At 41.3% G+C, this 22,666-nt stretch overlaps 1 protein-coding gene and 1 long non-coding RNA gene across 2 annotated transcripts in view; one reads left to right on the top strand and one right to left on the bottom strand.

The window, feature by feature from the left end:
- Window positions 1–8,025, bottom strand: part of KCNK9 (potassium two pore domain channel subfamily K member 9) — a 138,348-nt gene extending 130,323 nt beyond the window's left edge. The window contains exon 1 of the mRNA XM_072151137.1: window positions 7,431–8,025. Within this exon, the coding sequence (XP_072007238.1) occupies window positions 7,431–8,025 (595 nt within the window). The remainder of the gene's footprint in view (window positions 1–7,430) is intronic.
- Window positions 8,026–8,944: 919 nt separating this feature from the next.
- On the top strand, window positions 8,945–18,857 carry LOC140132398 (uncharacterized). The gene is made up of 5 exons (XR_011855648.1): window positions 8,945–9,068; window positions 10,720–10,855; window positions 13,342–13,590; window positions 16,943–17,093; window positions 17,253–18,857. It is a non-coding gene; the product is annotated as an uncharacterized lncRNA (long non-coding RNA).
- Window positions 18,858–22,666: the final 3,809 nt, after the last annotated feature.

Raw genomic sequence — 22,666 nt, 5'->3', positions numbered from 1 at the left:
GCACTGGTCTGGGGGAAACACTGGACTGGGGGCTGCACTGGTCTGGGGGAAACACTGGACTGGGGGCTGCACTGGACTGGGGACTGTCCATACATGGAAAGGGAGTTGGACTGGGCTGAGCTGAGTTGTTCCTACGTCAAAGGGGAAGTGCACCGGACCAGAAGCGGCCTCTACCTGGAAAGGAGCCGTATTGGACTCGGTCCAGTGTTACTCATTTTCCAGGTAATGGCGGCTCTCAGAACATTCACTTTACAGATTGGAGCAGCTCCAGGCAGTTACAATGGACTGGGAGCTGTCCCTTCAGCACCACATCTCCAGCAGTCACCAGCTGTGTATTATAGGGTGTAGTATCAGTAGTAGCATTACTATTATTACTACACACTAATGACCCAGTACACATCTAGCAGATATATCACAGTGACCAGTGCTGCATGGTGCACCTAGGACCCGTGTGCTGGGGCTTCTTGGACAAGCTCTGCCTCATTATGTCCTTTCCTCATTATTTCTATTTGTCTGTGAAATGTGAAATGATTCTCCTGGATTCATGGATCACACATCACTATACTGGGAGCTGCCCCTATGTAGGGGATTATAGGTGTATTATTGTTATTATTGTTATGGTTATTGTTATTATCATTATTATTGTTATTGTTGTTACTATTATTATTGTTATTATTCTTGTTGTTATAAATATTGTAATTTAGTAATTCTCCGATCTTCTCCTTTCAGTGTATATCTCTGTAGCTCCTGGGGTCGTGTGTTACATAAGGTTCAGCCCTGATGGATTTGCAGCTGCTGTGAACATGGAGCCTTCCCTTTAGCTCCATCCTGCAGACAGAGGAGACATTTGCTTTTGGGGGATTTCTAATGTCACTATTATACAGTACAAAACCTCTTTACAGCAAAGTCTGGAGCCTCTTCTGTACAGAATGATTACATAACATCAGCTGGAGAGGGGGCTGCACTGTGCTGGGAGCGGCCCCTGCAGCAGCACTACACAGGCAGAGCACAGGCTGTGACAGCTGCATTGGGGTTACATGTCATTAGTTATGTTATACATCACTCTTACAGATAGTAAATGGGGGTCCTGCACTACACCAGGAGCACCAAACTCTGCTACATCTGCGCAACTAGGAAAGATATTGGGCCTCATTTATTAAAGCCCCTGCGCCAGTTTTCTCTCGGACTTTGCACGTTCTTTTTAGTGCACATGTATTTCTAAAGTGTCCGCACTATACCCGACACGACACAAAATTCTGCACTGAAAGGGGGCGCTCCGGTGCTCAGTCGGACCGCGCAACACATTTATCATGCAATTGTAAGAATGGTATCGCACTCCCCATGTTAAAGGTGTAGCAAACAAAAGTGGTGCCCTATGTAGGGGCCAATGCAGGGGACGCTAGATCCATGAAGAACAGGCTCCAGAAATACTGTATCTGGCGCCCCCTGCACACTACACAGGTAACTGCACATAGTACACACTGCACTGCTCTTAGTAAATGTGCCCCATTAACTGCTATTCTCATTATTATTATTTATCATAATTACCCACCATATAAAGGATCTGCAGTACAATGAGGATAATCTAGAATATTTCTCAGGTTAATGAAAAATTACATAAGAGAAGCCCCCGACTGGAGAAGGACGGTGCTATACTGGGAGCTGCCCCTGCAGCAGCACTACACAGGCAGAGGAGATGAGGCTACTTATTATCATATAGATAGGAGGAAGATAGATATGAATAGATGATAAATAGATTTAAGATATATAATAAATAGAAAATAGAGGTAGATGGATAGATTATTGTGTAGGCACAATAGTATATCAGGTGCAAACATCTGTACAGAGGCGCAATGTAATGACAAATAGGGTGCAACAACACGGTGAATTGAGGCATAACAATCCAAAAAAGCGCAAAATCTGCACAAAACACCCATTAGGCACAAAAACACCAACGGCAAAGGAAAAAAATGATTAAATGACCCCCAATATTTCACTATACTGTATCCTGCAACTACACAGGAGATATGATGAGGATGATGACAAAGGTTACATTTCTCTTCTTAGTGTTATTGGTAATAGAATTCTGTGTATCTGTGGATATTATTGATCACACATCTGATCAGAAATCTACTTATTTTAGAAGCAGAGAATGGGAAGTTTTGAAAGGAAACTATGAAATTGTTCTTCGATGACTCCATTACATAATATCCCCTGGAGGAAAGAAGAGAAAAGAAGGAGACGGACAGACAAAGATAGATAAATATGAGAGAGATGATGTTAGATAGGTAGACTTGAGATAGATAGATAGATAGATAGATAGATAGATAGATAGATAGATAGATAGATAGATAGATAGATAGGAGATAGATAGATAGATAGATAGATAGGAGATAGATAGATAGATAGATAGATAGATAGATAGATAGGAGATAGATAGATAGATAGATAGATAGATAGATAGATAGGAGATAGATAGATAGATAGATAGATAGATAGATAGATAGATAGGAGATAGATAGATAGATAGATAGATAGATAGGAGATAGATAGGAGATAGATAGATAAATAGATAGATAGGAGATAGATAGATAGATAGATAGATAGATAGATAGGAGATAGATAGATAGATAGATAGATAGATAGGAGATGGATAGATAGATAGATAGAAAGATAGATAGATAGATAGGAGATAGATAGATAGATAGATAGATAGATAGATAGATAGGAGATAGATAGATAGGAGATAGATAGATAGATAGATAGGAGATAGATAGATAGATAGATAGATAGATAGGAGATAGATAGATAGATAGATAGATAGGAGATAGATAGATAGGAGATAGATAGATAGATAGGAGATAGATAGGAGATAGATAGATAGATAGGAGATAGATAGATATATAGATAGATAGATGGATAGATATGAGATAGATAGATAAATAGATAGATAGGAGATAGATAGATAGATAGATAGATAGATAGATAGGAGATAGATAGATAAATAGATAGATAGATAGATAGATAGGAGATAGATAGATAGATAGATAGGAGATGGATAGATAGATAGATAGATAGGAGATGGATAGATAGATAGAAAGATAGATAGATAGATAGATAGATAGATAGATAGATAGATAGATAGATAGGAGATAGATAGATAGATAGATAGATAGATAGATAGATAGATAGGAGATAGATAGATAGGAGATAGATAGATAGATAGATAGATAGATAGATAGATAGGAGATAGATAGATAGATATATAGATAGATAGATGGATAGATAGGAGATAGATAGATAGATAGATAGATAGATAGATAGATAGATAGATAGGAGATAGATAGATAGGAGATAGATAGATAGATAGATAGATAGATAGATAGATAGATAGAAGATAGATAGATAGATAGATAGATAGATAGGAGATAGATAGATAGATAGATAGATAGATAGATAGATAGATAGGAGATAGATAGATAGATAGATAGATAGATAGATAGGAGATAGATAGGAGATAGATAGGAGATAGATAGATAGATAGATAGGAGATAGATAGGAGATAGATAGGAGATAGATAGATAGATAGGAGATAGATAGGAGATAGATAGATAGATAGATAGATAGATAGATAGGAGATAGATAGATAGATAGATAGATAGATAGATAGGAGATAGATAGATAGATAGATAGATAGATGGATAGATAGGAGATAGATAGATAGATAGATGGATAGATAGGAGATAGATAGATAGATAGATAGATAGATAGATAGATAGATAGATAGATAGATAGATATGAGATAGATAGTAGAGCCAGTTCTTGGGTTAGTGTTGTAGAGTAATATCCTGCAGATATTCATGAGATGGAGTAACACTCCCAGCAGCTTCCCCAGCAGAGTCACACTTCAGTCTCATAAGAGAATAGGTGAGATTACAACACATTATCCAAGTCCTGAAACCTCCAGCAAGGAGAGGAGTCCATCAGCCGGATCTCTATGGGGGGATAATTAATAATCATTTCTAAATACCTTGCATTATAATGATGGGGGGAGGGGGCTGGGGCAGTGCAGGGGGGATCCATGCACCACATTGACTCAGCAAAGTCCTCTAATGTGCAGATGTGCCCCCAGCCTCATATCATGTAAAGGCTGTGCAGGTATATTATATATATGTATATTACATAGTGCAGGTTATAGGTGGGGTGTATGTGCCCCCAGGCCCCTGTTATGAGTTATTTAGTACCGTATATAAAGGGGGAGTAGTTGTTATATAATACAGGGTACAGTATACACAGGGGGTGTAGTTGTTATATAATGCAGGGTACAGTATATACAGGGGGTGTAGTTGTTATATAATGCAGGATACAGTATATACAGGGGGTGTAGTTGTTATATAATGCAGGGTACAGTATATACAGGGGGTGTAATTGTTATATAATGCAGGGTACAGTATATACAGGGGGTGTAGTTGTTATATAATGCAGGGTACAGTATATAAAGGGGGAGTAGTTGTTATATAATACAGGGTACAGTATATACAGGGGGTGTAATTGTTATATAATGCAGGGTACAGTATATACAGGGGGTGTAGTTGTTATATAATGCAGGGTACAGTATATACAGGGGGTGTAGTTGTTATATAATGCAGGGTACAGTATATACAGGGGGTGTAGTTGTTATATAATGCAGGGTACAGTATATACAGGGGGTGTAGTTGTTATATAATGCAGGGTACAGTATATACAGGGGGTGTAATTGTTATATAATGCAGGGTACAGTATATACAGGGGGTGTAGTTGTTATATAATGCAGGGTACAGCTCTACTTTATCTCACTACATATTTCTGCTATATCTCATTGTACAGCCCAGCTCTTTGCTATATGAATACACAGCTCTGCTCTATCACTGCACAGCTCTGCTCTATCACTGCACAGCCCTGCTATATAACTACACAGTCCTGTTATATCTCATTACCCAGCTCTGCTATATATGACTGCAGATAGACAGACAGAAAATAGATTAACTAAACTTGGGATGGATAGATAGATAGATAGATAGATAGATGATAGATAGATAGATAGATAGATAGATAGATAGATAGATGATAGATAGATATGAGATAGATAGATAGATAGATAGATAGATAGATAGATAGATATGAGATAGATAGATAGATAGATAGATAGATAGATAGATATGAGATAGATAGATAGATAGATAGTAAATAGATAGATAGATAGATAGATAGATAGATAGATAGATAGATAGATAGATAGATAATGCTGTAACCTTTAATATCACAGTAGTAGATGTCACCCTCTGGTATACACCTTACATTCCCTTTGTATATACTGTATATAATACACATTATCTGATGTATCTATTGTACAATCTTTCGTCTGCGATTAATGTCCCCGGTTCCCAACTTCCATAAATGACCACACTCTGGATATTAACTCCTGCACTGCCATGGACAGATGGTCCATACATGTCGAGCAGTAACTTTCTGCAGAGTCTTGTAAATGTTATTGACTGCACGGAATGAATAGATAATAATAGATGTGATACAATGTAACAACCATTATTAATATCGGGGTAACATAAGAAGATGACTGAGGGGCAGGGGCACTGGGTGGGTGACAACCTCTCCCCCTGCTGCATCTGCTGAGGTCACATCCAGCTCCCATCACCCATTTATCTCCACGGATGGAAAATCAATGTTCGCTTAGAAAATTACAAATCTGCTGCTTAATGATCCGTGTAAAAGATCGACCCCAACAAATCTGCTCGTCTGGATATGGATCCAGAAGACCCTTGTATAGAGGGGCCAAAATACCCCAGAAACTGCTCCAGGGGGTGAAAAACAGCGACTATTGCAGGTTTTATCTACATAACCTCCGTCTGCTGCCATAAAGCAACTCCCAGTAAAATTCTCCTACATGTAAAATCTCAGAACATCAGTCCAGAGAAGTTTTTTTTCCCTGATGTGGACCTCAGCACTTGGTTCTGTTGGTGTTTTAGCTGTGGGCACAGCACTGGAAGCTGCAGCATATTAACGCATGACATATATGCTGGACCAGCAATTTTACATCGTGACCCCAGGCACTCTGCCCATACCTGACACATCACAAGACCTGCAGCACATAACATATGTCAACCACTAGAAGAACAAGCCAACCCTCAGGTCAACAAACAGGCAGACTTGGACCTGTAGTTCTGCCATCAGCTCTACAAACACTCACAATCCATATTATACAGGGACATAAGGCGCATGATAAGACCAGCACAGGAGTAATCATGGACCAGAAATCTGCAGGCTGCAATCTTGTAATGCGAACGAGCCTCAAGTAAGAAAACATGAAACATTCCTGATAAATCCTAAAACAGAAAGATAAAATCCTAAAAATGTGCAGTTCTCCAGCATGAGGGAATCCACAAGTTGCTTCTCACAATAAGAACTATACAGGAGACAGTACAAGACTTGCAATCATCTTATCAAAGGTTCTCCACTCTGTACTGTACCTCATTTTAGGGTCATAACTCGCCAGGAGCCCCGACTACACCAGTGTAGCCTTAAATATGCAATTTTCTAGTAAAAGGAAATCCATTAAGTTGCAACATTAGAAGACACTTCTAAAGATTTACACTAATATCAGTTGAGGTCCTTCACCCTAGGCTGAACCCTTTATTAGAGATGCAGAATGTCATAATTCACCAAGAGCCCCGACTACATTAGTGTAGCTTTGGGTGTGCAATTGTCTAGTATAAGGAAACCCAAAAGTTGGAACTACATAGGACAATATGCAAGCTTTGCAATTGTCTCAGTTGAAGCCACCTACCTCATTTTAGGGCCACAGAGTGCCATACCTTACCAAGAGCCCCGACTACACTAGTGTAACCTTCAGTATGTAATTTTCTAGTAAAGGAGATCCACAAGTGGAAACTACATATGACAATATACAAGCTTTGCAATGATCTCAGTTGAAGCCATGTACCTAATTTATGGGCCACAGAATGGCATAACTTACCAAGAACCCCGACTACACTAGTGTAGCCTTCAGTATGCAATTGTCTAGTAAAGGAGATCCACAAGTTTCAACTACATAGGACAATATATAAAAGCTTTGCAATGATCTCGGTTGAAGCCACTTACCTCATTGTAGGGCCACAGAATGCCATAACTCACCAAGAGATCCGACTACACCAGCACAGCCTTGAGTATGTAAATCTATTGCATAAGAAAATCCACAAGTTGCAACTACAGGGGATATTATGCAAGCCTTGCAATGTTCTCAGTTGAGGTCCGTCACCAGGTATATAATTTTTCGGGTTGCAGAATATTTTAATTCATCTAGAACCCCGACTACATGAATGTGCACATTATGCAAAAGCCAACCAAGAGCCCCGACTACGCAAGAAGGCACTTACCTATAGTAGTAATGACTGTGATGGCAAAGTAAAAAGAGCCAGCAAATTTCCACTGGACCCCTGCCCGGTGGGGCTCGGACTGCATGATGACAAGCTCCAGTTGCCGGTAGTCCTCGTTGGAGATGTTATACTTCCCTTTAAGGCGGATCTCCTCGGCTTTAAGCTTCTCTTCCTCTCGCATTTCGTAGTCTGACTCCAGCGCATCAAAGACAGCGGCCCCGACCAGCAGATAAGTGAACGTGCAGATGATGAGGGACAAAGTCCGCACGTTCTGCCGCTTCATGGCCACCAGCAACCGGCTTGTGAGGGGATCATGTCCCCCCGTCCTGTCTGAGAGGGCGCAGCAGCCGCTGGGAAGTTGCAGACAGCAATGGCTGGGCTGGGCACCTGGAGAGTGGGAGTGGAGGGGGTGGCTGTGATGGTGCTGGTGGTGGTGGTGGATGCAGGCTTGGTCACCTCTCCCTACTCCCTGCTCGTTCTCCTGGGAAGAGGAAAGACACAGGAGGCTACTGGATCTCCTGGACCAGGTACCCTGCAGCCTGGAGGCTCGGTGCAGGACTTGCCCAAACCAAGCAGTACCAGTGCGCAGTGCCATCAACAAGACCACCCTTCCTTCTCCACCAAGACCACCCTCTGGGCTTTTACTCTCACCCTTCCTCCTTGGATCTGCAGTAGCACCCTTGATCTTCTGCTTGGTCAAACAATTGGCAAGAGTTGGAGCTCCGAGGAAGCCTCACTAGACTCTGCTCTTCAGATCTGCATCCATCTAAGAGAACAACTCATAAGAATGGCTGTTCCCTGAACAATATGGTGCTTTCTGGATCACCTTATGGACTGTTGACCAGTAGAAACCATCTGCTCTTCAATTAATGATCATTTGGGATGGAATCCAAGAAATAATGGGGGTATCCAGAGCTGAGTAGGCAAAGAAAGCGGCTCCATGGACGCTTAAGTGGAAATAAAACTTGCAAGGTGAGTCTGTAGTGTCTTCTGTGGTCTTCTGCTTAATGCTGGGATCGATGGTGGAACATTACAGAACCCCCCGGAGAGTGATTCTTATTCCTTATTACCCTTCATCTTCCCACAGAAATACAGACAAATCAAAAAGCAAATATTGTCGCCCCAAGACTTGGACACTTTCCATCTAAAGTTGGAGAAAGTCAACTCACAATCTCATGGTTCTCTATGGCTGGAGTCCAGTGGAGAAGAGGTTAATAGACATAGTTGGTATCCTGATGTATACACCGTCCTCCAGGAGAGCTCACAGGACAACTTCCAGTAGGTGACCACTCTTCTTCACCATCAGAGGGGGCAACCAGTCCTGAAGGGTCACCAGCCTTAAGTTTGCAGAAAGTGCAGCGCAGTCTGGGTGGCATCTGAGGAGTCAATCACCTCCTTATATTAGGTTATATTGGGAAATAACCAGAATCCTGTCCTTGCCCTCTTGCATACATCAAACACAGGATTGCAGCTTCTTTGGACTAGGTGCATGAAGAAGACCAGTCAAGGCTGAGGAGACAGAGAGCGGCCACAGCTGGGAGGTGTCCAGACAGTCGGGTCAGAGCATGGAGTGCATCTGTAGGATGCATCAAGTGAGGATCACAAAGCCAGCATAGCCCCATCATCCAGGCTGCAGAGGTAAGTGATGGAGGAGCAGCAGCAGGTAGGTGCCTCAGTGCACAGCTTCATCGTGTAGCACCATCTGTGGATGGAGAGGGGCTGGGTGCATCACTTGTGTCTGGAAGCTAAGAGACACCATGGATGGAAACAGAGCCCCATCAGTCACATCCCTTGTAACTCTCCGCAAGCTTCTGTCTCATTCTCTCCCTGTTTCTCCAACTCTCCTCCCCCAATGTGAACACTCCCCTAGAATAAATTAATTCTTGAGGGAATCACTGGGAGCCAGCAGCACGTGGTTCGGTGTTTGAAGCTGGAAGGGGGGTAGGTGGGGGGGGGGGCAGGATTGGGGGGGGTGACAGCCTTTGCATTAATGATGATGAAGCATCGAGGAGGCAATGTCAAACTGAGCATCACTGCAAATGCTGGAGGAGAAAGGAAATAAGAGGAGATGCAATGCAAACTAGGACAGAGGAGGTTATGACTTTGCAATCTGTGTGAGATTATCTGCATCTGTTGCCTGGAATTGAAGCTTGCATCTGTTCTGGTGTGGATGATGAGGTCCTGGGCAGGCTGCAGGGGACAGCCACTAGCAGGCACTGGCACTGCAAGGGTTACACATGCACCCAGCACTAAGAGGGAAGTGGACTTAGCTGAGGGTCTGTGGGGTGCAATGCTCTGCAGGCAATGTGTGGGGTGGCTCCTGCTCAGGGACATGGGGGTGATGCTCAGAGCTGGGGCAGGAGGGGATGTGACACTTGTGATGCTGAGGAGACTCCTGATCTTCTCCTTCCTCCAGGCTCGGGCTGCTTTAAAGGTTTTAGCTCCAGGATTAATTCATCTAGAAGGAGAAATGAATTTGGCAGCCATGGATAATACAGGGAGGGGGAGGGGCAGCCATAAGTGTCTTATTATCATTATTGCTATTATTACTATCAGTGACCATTATATATTGTGTGTGATATCACTGCTGGGGATTGTACATGTACAGGGGTCACTATAGGGCGGCTTTATGTACATACGTATGGATTAGTGGGATTATTTGTATATTTTTATTGTTAAAAGTTTACGATGATCCGTGTATTTTTAAGTATTATTTTTATTATTATTAATTGCATTTATATATCGTTATTGTTTATTGTTTCACGTTATTTTGCGTTTGTTGCTACTTTTCCTATCTGATGTTCATTACATTTATTAATGACACTTTACATTTCACAACTAAGAATAGTTATATATTATTTTATCAAATATCAAATTATTAATTATCATATTTAGCCATTATTTTATCTGCTTTTTATTAGGAATATTATTATTATTATTGTTATTAATGGGGATAATAGAACAATAGCAAATATTATCATTATTAATTAATTAAATCCATATGGGTATATGGTTCATTATTAGGTATAATAACAATAAGATTTGTATTATTAATAATTAGGTATCAATGTATTAATTGTGCATATATTATTTTTTATTATGTATTATAATGATAATTGAAATTGTATGGTTTGTTATGTTTCATAATACTGATAGCAATAATAAAAATGGTTCCATTCGAATATTCTATAGATCATTTGTTATTTTTCAATAATAATAATTATGTTTCAATTATTCATATAATATATATTGTTGCCATTTGTTATTTGTGTCTTATAAATGTATTCAGATTTATTCACACGCAGCAGACGGGTTGCAGAAATTATTGGTAACTCTTCCATGGAGACCAATGGCTCTTGCAGAATTCGATGCACTTTTTGCAGATACAGTCCCAGGCGGATGAACGGCGCTGAATTCAACAGCAGGTGAATGGGAATATTCCCCACGTGGAACACACAACTTTATTTCAGGTCTGTACATGACAGGTGCAGGGAGCAGTTTGGTTGCAAAAATTTCTGCTGCGAAAACCAAGATTCAGCAGCTGCAAATTCTGCAACAAATCTGCTGCATGTGAACAACAGCTCCCATCATGGAGCCCAGTGATGCCTTTAGGACCCTGCGAACACCTGCGATTTCCCATAAGATTCTTCAAAGCTTTTCCATGAATAATTCATCAATAGCCATTCATAACCTAATGTCATAGTCTTGTGTCTCTATAATATTGTGCCCTATAGTACAGAAGCCTTGGGGCACCGCGCTGCACCTGCTCATGGATCTGATCCCAGGCCTTAAACTGGACACAAATACATATAGAATGATGGTCAGTTCTCCCAGACTGGACCAATATGTGTTCGGGGGCCTCCTGACTCATCTCCAATGGATTTCGGCTTTAGTTGTTAAGATATAAGGGAGAGGTTTTCCCATGCAGAACACATGCATGCTCAGCCAAAACATAGTATATGGACCAAGTCTGATAGATCTGAGCTTACAATCTTTACAGGACACTAATTCTACAAATTCTTCACTTTACCTACAGATGTGAAATCTGGAACAACCCCCCCCCACCACCTCCACATGCTACAAGGCAGGAGCGCTGCACGAGACATGTATGATCCAGGGCTGGGGGTGCATGTGTGATCTGGAGAGGTTACCATTAAATCCCCAACAATGAGGCCAAATTAACCCACGTTATGATTCTCGGTGTAACGATAATTCATTTTGTTGTTTTTGGTTTTTTTAAATTTATTTAAATTAGAATTTTCCAAAATAAACACAAGGTTCTTAGTACATTGAATGAAACATCACAGCGACCTCTGTATAGTGAGAGCCTTTATATAGAGATTATGATTGTGTCACTTCTTGTTATTATTTTTATTCTCGGTTTGAATTAGTAAATATTTTTGCGTTGTATATTATTTATGTGTATATTTTCATCAATAGTTGTATTATTTATATATTCTTTTTTTCTTTTCTACTTTCTTTTGTACATTTTGTATTAATTACTTTGTTTCAGTCCCGTTCATTGTGTTAACTTTTACCTGTAAACTTTATATGTTACTATTTGTGTTTTTTTAATTTATTTTATATATCATGTATATTTTTTAATTGCTTATTTATTTTACGTGTCGTGTACATTTATTGTTTTATTATTTTAAATGATATTGTTATTTTATATAATATATTGTGTTATTATTTATTTTATATACTATGCTTATTTTGAAATGTTTATTGCACATGTTTTAAGGAAGCGAGTCAAAAAAAAAGATACAAAATAAATAAACAAATAATGAAAACAATTCTACACAATAAAATGCAAACCATTTCATTGTGTAGAATTATTTTCATTATTTGTTTATTTATTTTATTTTGTTTTAATTCTTCAGTGGTTAGCACTACAGCCTTGCAGCGCTGGGGTCCTGGATTCAAGTCCATTCCAGGTCAACATCTGCAAAGAGTTTGTATATTCTCTCTGTGTTTGTGTGGATTTCCTCCGGGTCCTCCGGTTTCCTCCCACACTCCAAAACATACTGGTAGGCTGATTAGATTGTGAGCCCCATTGGGGACAGGGACTGATTTGGCAAATTCTGTGCAGCGCTGCAGGATCTGTATGTGCTATATAAATAAAGGAATTTCTTTTACTTGGTTCTTTTAGGCTCCATTCCCTTAAGTAACAGCTTTGGAGGTGATAAAACCTGTTACTTTAGTTCAGCTTTTACAATGAAGTGCTGAGCTTCTTCATGCTCTTCATCCAGTGTCCATGGAGAAGGTAGGTAAGTCAGGAAGGTCGTCCAGTAATCCCAAGACCTGTACCTACATGCACTGGTGCCAATGGCAGTCAATGCACTCTACAATGGACGTCCAGACACATGTAGTAGGGCTTAGTGGCTATAATAATAATTCTTTATATAGCACACACAGATTCCGCAGCGCTTCACAGAGTTTGCCAAATCGGGCTCAAAATCTAATTAGCCTAACAGTATGTTTTTGGAGAGTGGGAGGAAACCAGAGGGCACGGAGGAAACCACGGAAACACGGAGAGAACATATAAACTCTTTGCAGATGTTGCCCTGGGTGGGACTTGAACCCAGGAACCCAGCGCTGCAAGGCAGAAGCGCTACTCACTCACCCACCATGCTGCCAGGTAGGCCATAGCCGTCCCTATAATAGATATAATAGTTGGGTCGGGAGAGGTTTACTCACTGTTCTGACGTATAACAGCAATAAAACATCTACTCTATTATCTCCATAAGACATATGGAAAGTGATTGACCTCGTGAAATATCTCCTGTCAAGGGTCCTTTAAATACCATCCTCCCAGGGGTCCCATTCATCAACACCCCATATAGCCACACACCTCCCCTCCAGTAATCACCATCAAATATACTAAACTGCTCTTACTTATTGACTGCAGTTACAAGAAAGACGTCTTGAGCCAAGTACCTCCACCCTATGACATCCATGGACCCTAATATTCTGAAAGGACCTGGGATCGTGCCGGAGGTCCATACAGTTTCCTACCAGATCCCTGGATCCTGTCTAGTGCAAAGAAACAACTTGCAAGAATAAAAATTGCCAGTGCACAATTTGTGCAGACACTGAACAAGCAGGGAACAACTAGATATCAAATGTGCAGAATTCTGAATGCAGCTCTGGAGTGAAGGTATCAATTTCCATGTAATATTGTATATATTGTATACCTTGTATAAGCTTTCAGCTTTGCCTATAGATAAGCAGGATCTGGTACAAGGACTGGATGGAGAAGTCTTCCGCAGCCGCGCTCGATGCTACATACATTTTTAACCAGGAGAAGAAGAAAAAAAAGCGTGCAGAGATTTTTATCTGGTCTCCAAGGAGATTGAGGCAAAAGGCGCAATGTGTGCAGTCAGTCACCTTCCAGGATTACCCCCTCCCCCCCCCCCCAGCAGCGGAGGACAAGGTGCGATGTGTGTGTTACACAAGGAATGGCGCCACTTAAAAGCCATTAAATAAAAATGCAGTTAACTCGCTCACGTCAGGGAAAATGAGAGCGGAGCCGCTGAGGCAGGTGGAGGAGACGTGGCGAGGACGCACGTACATAACGCGTCCTGACAGCCTCTTATACTTACATTTATGATGATCCGCTAACAGCGAGAGGGAAAACGCAGGAGGAGATCGCATTAGAAGAGTCAAAAGTCACAGAACAATATCACATCCTCATTGCGTCAAACCTTAAACATACGGCAAAAAGTGCAACAATGTGTTTCTTTCCACTTTCATAGCTTCTTCCCATTACTTTTTGGATACAAGGTTTCAAATATACTAAAGGATTAGATGAAAGCATTTTTTACTTCCTGCAGCCACCACTAAGGGGAGCTCACAACTTGCTGATTATACATTGAAGTCTATGATAGCATTGTATGCAATTAACTACTGAGCTCCACCTAGTGGCTTCTGCAGGTTCATCATAGTTCAACCTTTTAGCATTCATTGTCTGTGTAGGTTTTGTTGGGGAGGATTTGTATTCAAAAAGTGAAAGCACCCTACCCTAATTGTAATTTATTTATTTTGTAGCTGTCCCTTACCTGTAGGTAAAACCCTTGGTAATATGCTACTTGAAGGTGAGGTGTCCTACATAATATTGGCTTTCAGGCGGAAATCTGTATACTTAATGCATAAAAAATGTTACTTTTATTTATATGCAAATGAGTACAAAATGGGTGTGGCCAGGAGGTTTGGCGCTCCATTTCCTGCTCAGTTTCACAGGGAGCTGATCACTGACAATCAAGGTTCAGTGGAAGATGCGACGTGGTGAAAATGGCAAAGAGAGGGTGCACCAGATCTTGTGACCACGCCCAATGTGCACCCAGTTACTCCCATTTATCTGCAGAAGCCTCCAATGCATACAATTATGATGATCCGTTAACAGCGAGAGGGAGGTGCAGGAGGAGATCACATTAAAAGTCAAAAGTCACATAACAATATCAGATCTTCATTACTTGAAACCTTAAAGTAAAAAGTGCCAAAATGTGGTTTAATAGCTTCTTTATATGACTTTTTTGGTTGCAGGGTTTCAAATATACTTAGTGGCTAGATTAAAACATTTTTACTACCTGCAAGCACCACTAGGGGAGCTCAAGAGTGTACAACTTACTGTTTATACATTGAAGCGCTGTATGCAATTTGCTGCTGAGCTCCCTCTAGTGGTGGTGACAGGTAGAGACATTTTTATGATGCCAATGTCATGAATTTGGGGTCTCTTTATCCGAAAACCAAATTAATTTGTACAAAATCATAGTTTTGAGGGAATCACATCCATTTCTCCTTGCTCATCCTCTATTTTAAGATAGTAGCTTTACCTTAGAGGAAATCTCGGTTCCTTTATCAGATGGCAACTAAACATCTATATGTAAAGTGTCCTGCATCATAAACTTGTCTTTCAGAAGAAAATCTGTGAAATACTTTTTATTTATATGTAAATTAGTATTTCCATGACCCATGACCCTGGGGTCAGGAGGTCAACTACTGCTTCTCCTACCACTGAGGGAAACGAGCACTGACAATGACGACCAAGTGGAGAACACCAAGTGCTGAAAATGTCATAGAGAGGGAGCACCAGATCTTGTTGTGGCCACGCCCATTGGGCACCCAATTACTCTCTTTCATACAAATTAATGTACAGATTTCTCTGCCTTCAGATCTCAGAGGTTCTCATGGAGGAATTGCTCATAATGCAGACGCTTCACCCACAAGGGCCTATGGTTACTCTATATGTGACCCAATGTATATGGACAATGGGGACTTCATATTTAATCATTGTTTCTCAGTCGCCCTGGTAGCATCACCTTCCCTCTGATACCAGGGAAATCTATAGGAACTTCTTATCTGTAGGGACTGATGGGATGAGCAACTTTGTAAAAATCTGATTTTGTGATACTGTGTCTGGAGAGGTTTCTAGGGGTCTATGGGCGGCCACTAGTGGTTGTGAGGTGTATTGCAGCCCAACGGGAGTTTTGCTATCATGTTGCAATAATGTATCGTGTTTGTATCATGACAAATAAGAGATCTAAACTGTCTGAACCCTGAGCAGATGCCCAATGTCATCCTGATAGACAGCTATAGCTTATATCCTGCATGGATTACTTCTTCATCTGCCATAGGAAACAATTAAGATTTACATTTATTATTTATAACTCTACATATTTCATCTAGTTAGTGGCACTTAAAGGGAACCTGTCACCAGGTTTAATCCCACTAAACTACAAGTTGGGTATAAAATGTTATTGCTATAACTCCCTCTTTAATGTGAAATCTCATCCATTTACCAATAAAAAAAAAAAAGAGTCAGGAAATATGACTCTTCTCATCCCATTTTCACATGAGATGAGTCATGTTTAGTAGTTGCAGGGGATAAAGTCACTTCAGAAGCCCCTATCTTCTGTTATATAGCACCTAGAAACATGCTGGTGTCATATTAAAGCTGTGGATCTCATCTTTCACAACTCATCAGGCTTATGGTTCTGTGGGCCACACAAATGGACATACAGGCAGTTAAAAAGAGGCGGGAACTTGATGTTTATCTACAACTTACATTTCCAACTATGTCTTTATCTCCCTCAATCTCTGATTCTGTAGCTCACAAAACCATAAGATGAGATTCTTATCTTTAATATGGCACCAGCAGCGTGTTTCTAGGTGCTATACAAGAGAAGATAGGAGCTTCTGAAGTGACCCTTCTCTTGCTAGCACTAAACTTGACTCATCTCATGTGAAAATGGGATAAGAAGAGTCATATTTACCCGACTTTGGGGAAGACTTTTTATAAATAATCAATTGAGATTTCACATAAAAAAGGGAATTCTAGAAAGGACATTTCATACCTGACCTGAGGGGATTGGTAGTTTATTGGGGTAAAACTTACTGTCAGGTTCTCTTTAAAGGGGTTTATCATATTGAGACAACACCCTGTGTATATACATCTATCCCAGCCGATCCCATTGGGTGATGCTACACTAATCCCTCGTATTTCCTTGCAGTTTCCACTAATAAAAAGGAAAAATAGAAGAAGGTTTTTGCCGGTTGCGTTTATTATTCCGCTCCAGGATCGGCCTTGTAGACACGGTACAGAGATCACAGGGGCTTCGAAGGGCGGGGGAAGGGCTCCTGCTGCGGCCAGTTGCCTTACAGGTGAGATCTATGGATTATGAAGAGGGATGAAAACGACTGATCTTGTGGGACACATAGAGAATTCTTTCTGTCTTTCTCCCGGGTTTCGAGACGGGACAAGATGAAAGTAAAGGAGATTAAGGGGAGGATTTGTTTGCATTTTGTCTGTTTTCTGTACAGAATTAATGTCCGATCTTCAGAAGCCGAGTGAAGGAGACGAGCGATCGTTAGAAGTTTAGTGAGGAGGTTTCTCTATATCTGGATGTGACTGGTGATAGATCGGGTCGGGCCGTTCCAGGGAGCAGCAGACGCCGCGTTTGGTGAACGTCTCCACATCACATCTCTAGGGTCACAGCCAGAGAGGTTCCAGATCCAATTGATAAATGAGTTGCAAATGCAGCATGTTGTGTATCTAATTAACGGAGGGTGACGAGGATCAATACGTGCAAAGGAGATCTTCTAAATTTAGAAACCGGGAAAGACTGCGAACCATGGGGAGATTTGATGAAAACGTCCCGTGAGTAATTAACCTTTCCTCTTGTTTTTCCAGGAGGGGGTGAGGGGTGAGGAGGCATCGATCGTCATTGTGTTAGATATTGTATATTAAACACAAGCCGATTCCATCCAAACCCTCAGCGTCTCATTAAATCCCTCATAAAGCATCGACTTCTGGGGGAACAAGTGGATGGAGAGGGAAGGTGGGTTCACAATGGAGCGTTAGGTCAGGAAATATAATGGGGACATCACGGGGGGGATGTTGGGACTGATGGATGCTCCTTGTCTTGTGTTGTTTCCCATGGAGCCTTATTTAGCGCAAAATTACTTATTTATTATAAAAATGTATCGAAGACCTCATAAGAATACATGGAAATGGAGAAAGGATTTGTCACAGGATAGTATCCCTGAATGAGAGGAGTTTGGGGGTCTCTGAGCCACGTTCTACATCAGATCCTGGTGGTCAGTCCATCTCCTCGACCATGGGCCATCCTCAGCCTTCCATAAAATGAGGCGGAACATTAGAGATGAGCTGACCCGATGTTCCCATTCGGGGTTTGGCCATGTGACCCAAACATGTTGCCGGATTGGTGGCCAAACAGTCAATCAGCCAAATTGACATCCATAGCAACAAGCCATGGCTGTGATTGGCCAGGGGGATACCCATGGTTGTGATTGGCCAGGGGGAACAACCATGGCCAATCATAGTAATGACTACCCGGGGTGTGTCAATTTACTGAATTGGATGTCTAGTCCTCTCTTCTCCAGGTCCTGCTGACTTGGCGCCCCATGAAGTATAATATCTAGAGGGGTAAAATATACATTATAAACCAGATACACAACAACAACATGAGAAGGAAATGTAAGGTGAGGGAAAATGTATGGATCAAATTATTCACACCCAGATTAAATTAAGACCCAGTAACAGACTTCAAAATTATTTGGACACAGATCAGACTTAAATAATGCATAGATTTAGACCACAGACAAGACCCTAAAGATAACTTGGACCAGAGAATAGACCCCACAATTGATGAAGAACCTACATAACATCTCAAGCTAAATCAAACTCTTGTCCAATCCCCTAAATACAGGCTCCTATAAACTCTGGACATCTTAAACCTATTCAGATCTCAGGACCCTAAAGTTATTTTATGTCCAGAACAACCCAAAATCATCTGACAACCCACATCAGCCACTAGATACGTTATGACCACAAATCACAAAATATATTCAGAACATAGACCCCAAATAAACACAGACTCCAGGGCAGACCCCTAAATAATTACAGACCCCAAACCACAGCATTTGCTTTGATCTTCATCACCCCAAGACGTTGTTGCACCAGGTCTTGATGGTGGCTGCATCGCCCAGGGCCTGGAGGAGATAGGACCTTGGAGTAAGGAGCTGTCAGGATACACATAAATGAGGAAGATCATGAACTATTCACAATAATCAAAAGCCTTCGGGCCATCTTGGTGAGGTGGGACAGAACCATCAGATACAACATGTCACTCCCCAACCCCAAGTGTTCCCTCCGGATAAGACACAGTAGCTGTTCTGTACTTTACGGCTTGGCCGAGCCCTGAGTAAATTGCAGTGGTCATATCTGGTCTTTATCCAGGAGAAGGCGGCTGTGTCCTGTTACTCAATCCTGGACCACCAGCTAACAAATAATAGAGAAGAGATGAAAAATGACACAGGTCCATAAAGTCCTTCCAACACACCAGTGATGATCCAAGGGAAGACAAAAAATCTTGTGAAGCCGTCACTAGTTGTTCCATGTTAGGTGAAGAATCACTTGCAAACCCAAGAAATCTATTTCCCATAACATGTGATCATACATCTTCCAAGAAAGACATCCAAGACCCTTCTCAACCGGCACAATGTATCATCTATAGATGCCAACTCATGGTCACGGATGATGAGAACATCACAATGTTTCTCCAGAAGATGTTCTTCTTCTTCTTCTCTTGGGTCTCCGAGCTTCTCAATGACTCGATCATAACTTCAGATTGTGGCTCTTTTTCTATTCCCTATTGAAAGTATAGTTTTAGAGCCTTTCTAAAAGTTGTCCATATGATGAGGCTTTAGTCTGGACCCACGCGCCATCTTGGTTCTCCGAAACATCTTCAGCCTTGTGACCCGAAACCTCACAGTGTAACCTATGGATTGTGTATCCTTTGTAATTAGGTCTGTGTCCAGTGTCAAGGAGGTCTATAAGAGGTGTAGAATACATAGAAGATCAAAGTAGATGACCCTTCACCCCCCTTTCATTATAACATCCAGCTTCTTCATAGAAATCCACTTCATGGACATCTTATGTGTCTACTAATTGTCTACTCCAGTCCATACCAGATCAAAGGATCGAGATCAAAGGGAGAGACCTGCACTCATCTGTTCCTATATATAGTAAATGATAGTATATTGTAAAGAATCTTCATTAAGAATTCCCTGTTATTTTATGTACGCAGCTCCTATGCAGACCTATGTGTCCTCATAGTTACAGACTATAAACAGTCTCACCCCATAATCAGATGTCACCCCAATTCTCCCACCGCTTCTTGTTCTTACCATAGAATAGAAGAATGCAACAAAATAACACAACACATCTGGATCTGACAACTTACTGGGTTTGTTTGTCGTCTGGAACCATGGAAACACATAGGATGAATATTCATTGTTAATAAAGTTTTTTTTTTTTTTTACAATGTTACATTTTTACTGCAGATACTTTGAAGCAATAAAACGAAATGTTGCAATAGTCTCCGCACCCTCTGGAATATTAGGGAAGGGGCCGCGGATCACGACGCATCTCACATCATGGAGCGGCGCAGGGTAAGAGATGACATTGGAGGTTTTTTTTTTTCGTGAAGCAGCCGGGACCTAAATATAGAAAAACGCTGTGGATTAAGTAGGATCTGAGGATTTAAAGCCGATATGAAAATTAGCCTGCAGTTTTTATCTTCTGTCATATATAAACAAGGGATAGAGGAACCTACTGACGGCGATGATCCGGGGACTGGATTAATGTATCCGCGCCGTAAATATGATTCAGTGTTTAACAGGTCGCGGCTTAATGCAGGAGACGTGTGCAGCCCCTGATTAAATGCACCGAAAAGATGCCAGGCGGCTGCCGCTTTACTGTAAAGCTCTGGGACAACACAAAAATCAATCATCTATGGGAAATATATTAGGGGAATTCATTAAGATTGGAGTTCTGAACACCAGGGGTTCATACCCTCTGCCCTCCCCGATCCTCTTCCACTCTCCTCCCTGACAACCCAATGTGGTGTGCGGCTCTAAGAGGCCCAAAAACTGGTGGGGAAGGCATAGTGAATCTCCCTCATTATGCTTAGCTTCAAGTGTCCCAGCCCCTATGACACTTTGTCTCAAATGTATAAGACCTCTGCCCTAGTACAACATCTTTAAATTAAAGGGGTTGTCCTGGCTTCAAAATTTCGATGACCCATAGCAATAATAAATCACACATATCAGATTGGTATCAGAACCATGATACAGATGATACAGGGGCTGGGGTTCGGGTGAGTGGTGGGAACGGGTTAGGAAGTTGGGAACGGGTGTCAAAATTGACTACTTGACTATACTGTTGACTAATAAGGACTTCTTAAAGGGGTTGTCCCAACAATATCCATTATCCACAAGACAATTCCCAGCGATTAGACAATGGGGGGCCATCACTATTCCCTTCTATGGGACTGATTTTTAAGAGGAATAGGGTGCATGTGGACCCCCATTATTTGGATCGCTGTGGGACCCCCAGTGATCCTTGTGAGAATTAATGATTGTGATGGCATCTTCTGAGGGTATCACAAAATTATGGTAACTTTTCCAAATCTGATCATTTTTCGCTGTTCCTCTTGAAACATGAATGCATTTCTGTATGGAGCTGAGTCCTCGTAGAGTATCTCAGTATGGAGCTTGCTTCTGGTGCCGTATGCCTGTATAGAGTATGGTTCTAGTGTTGGATTTCTGTATGCAGCTTGGTTCTGGTGCCGTAATTCTGTATTAACTGCCGTATAGTGTTTGGTTTTGGTGCTGTATTTCTGTACAGATACTTTATTTTTGTATGGAGCTCAGTTCTGGTTCTTTATTTCTACATGGTGCTCAGTTTCGGAGATGTAATGGAGCTTGCTTGTGGTGCTGTATTGGAGTATGGGGGTAGGTTCTGGTATGATATTACTGTATGGAGCTTGGTTATGGTGCTGTATTTCCTTATAGAGATTTATTCTGGTGCTGAATTTCTATACGAAGCTAAATACCTGTGCTGTATTTCAGTGTGGAGCTTGGTTCTGATGCTGCATTTCTATATGGAGCTTGGTTCTGGTGCTATATTTCTTTATAGAGATGGTTCTGGTGCTGCATTTCTTTATAGAGATGGTTCTAGTGCTGCACTTCTTTAGAGAGATCAGTACATGTGCTGTATTTCAGTGTGGAGCTTGGTTTTGATGCTGTATTTCTGTATGGAGCTTGGTTCTGATGCTGTATTTCTGTACGGAGCTTGGTTCTGGTGCTATATTTCTTTAAAAAGATGGTTCTGGTGCTGCATTTCTGTACAGAGATCAGTACCTGTGCTGTATTTTAGTGTGGAGCTTGGTTCTGATGCTGTATTTCTGTATGGAGCTCGGTTCTTGTGCTACATTTCTTTATAGAGATGGTTCTTGTGCTGCATTTCTATATGGAGTTAAATACCTGTGCTGTATTTTAGTGTGGAGCTTGGTTCTGGTGATATATTTCTTTATAGAGAGGGTTCTTGTGCTGCATTTCTATAGAGAGATCAGTACCTGTGCTGTATTTTAGTGTGGAGCTTGGTTCTGATGCTATATTTCTGTATGGAGCTTGGTTCTGGTGCTATATTTCTTTATAGAGAGGGTTCTGGTGCTGCATTTCTATAGAGAGATCAGTACCTGTGCTGTATTTTAGTGTGGAGCTTGGTTCTGATGCTATATTTCTGTATGGAGCTTGGTTCTGGTGCTATATTTCTTTATAGAGAGGGTTCTGGTGCTGCATTTCTATAGAGAGATCAGTACCTGTGCTGTATTTCAGTGTGGAGCTTGGTTCTGATGCTGTATTTCTCT

The sequence above is a fragment of the Engystomops pustulosus genome, chromosome 5 (genome assembly GCF_040894005.1).
Source record: "Engystomops pustulosus chromosome 5, aEngPut4.maternal, whole genome shotgun sequence".
Taxonomy (NCBI): domain Eukaryota; kingdom Metazoa; phylum Chordata; class Amphibia; order Anura; family Leptodactylidae; genus Engystomops; species Engystomops pustulosus.
Note: the sequence above shows the minus strand (reverse complement) of the source record. Positions and strands in the feature narration are given on the sequence as shown.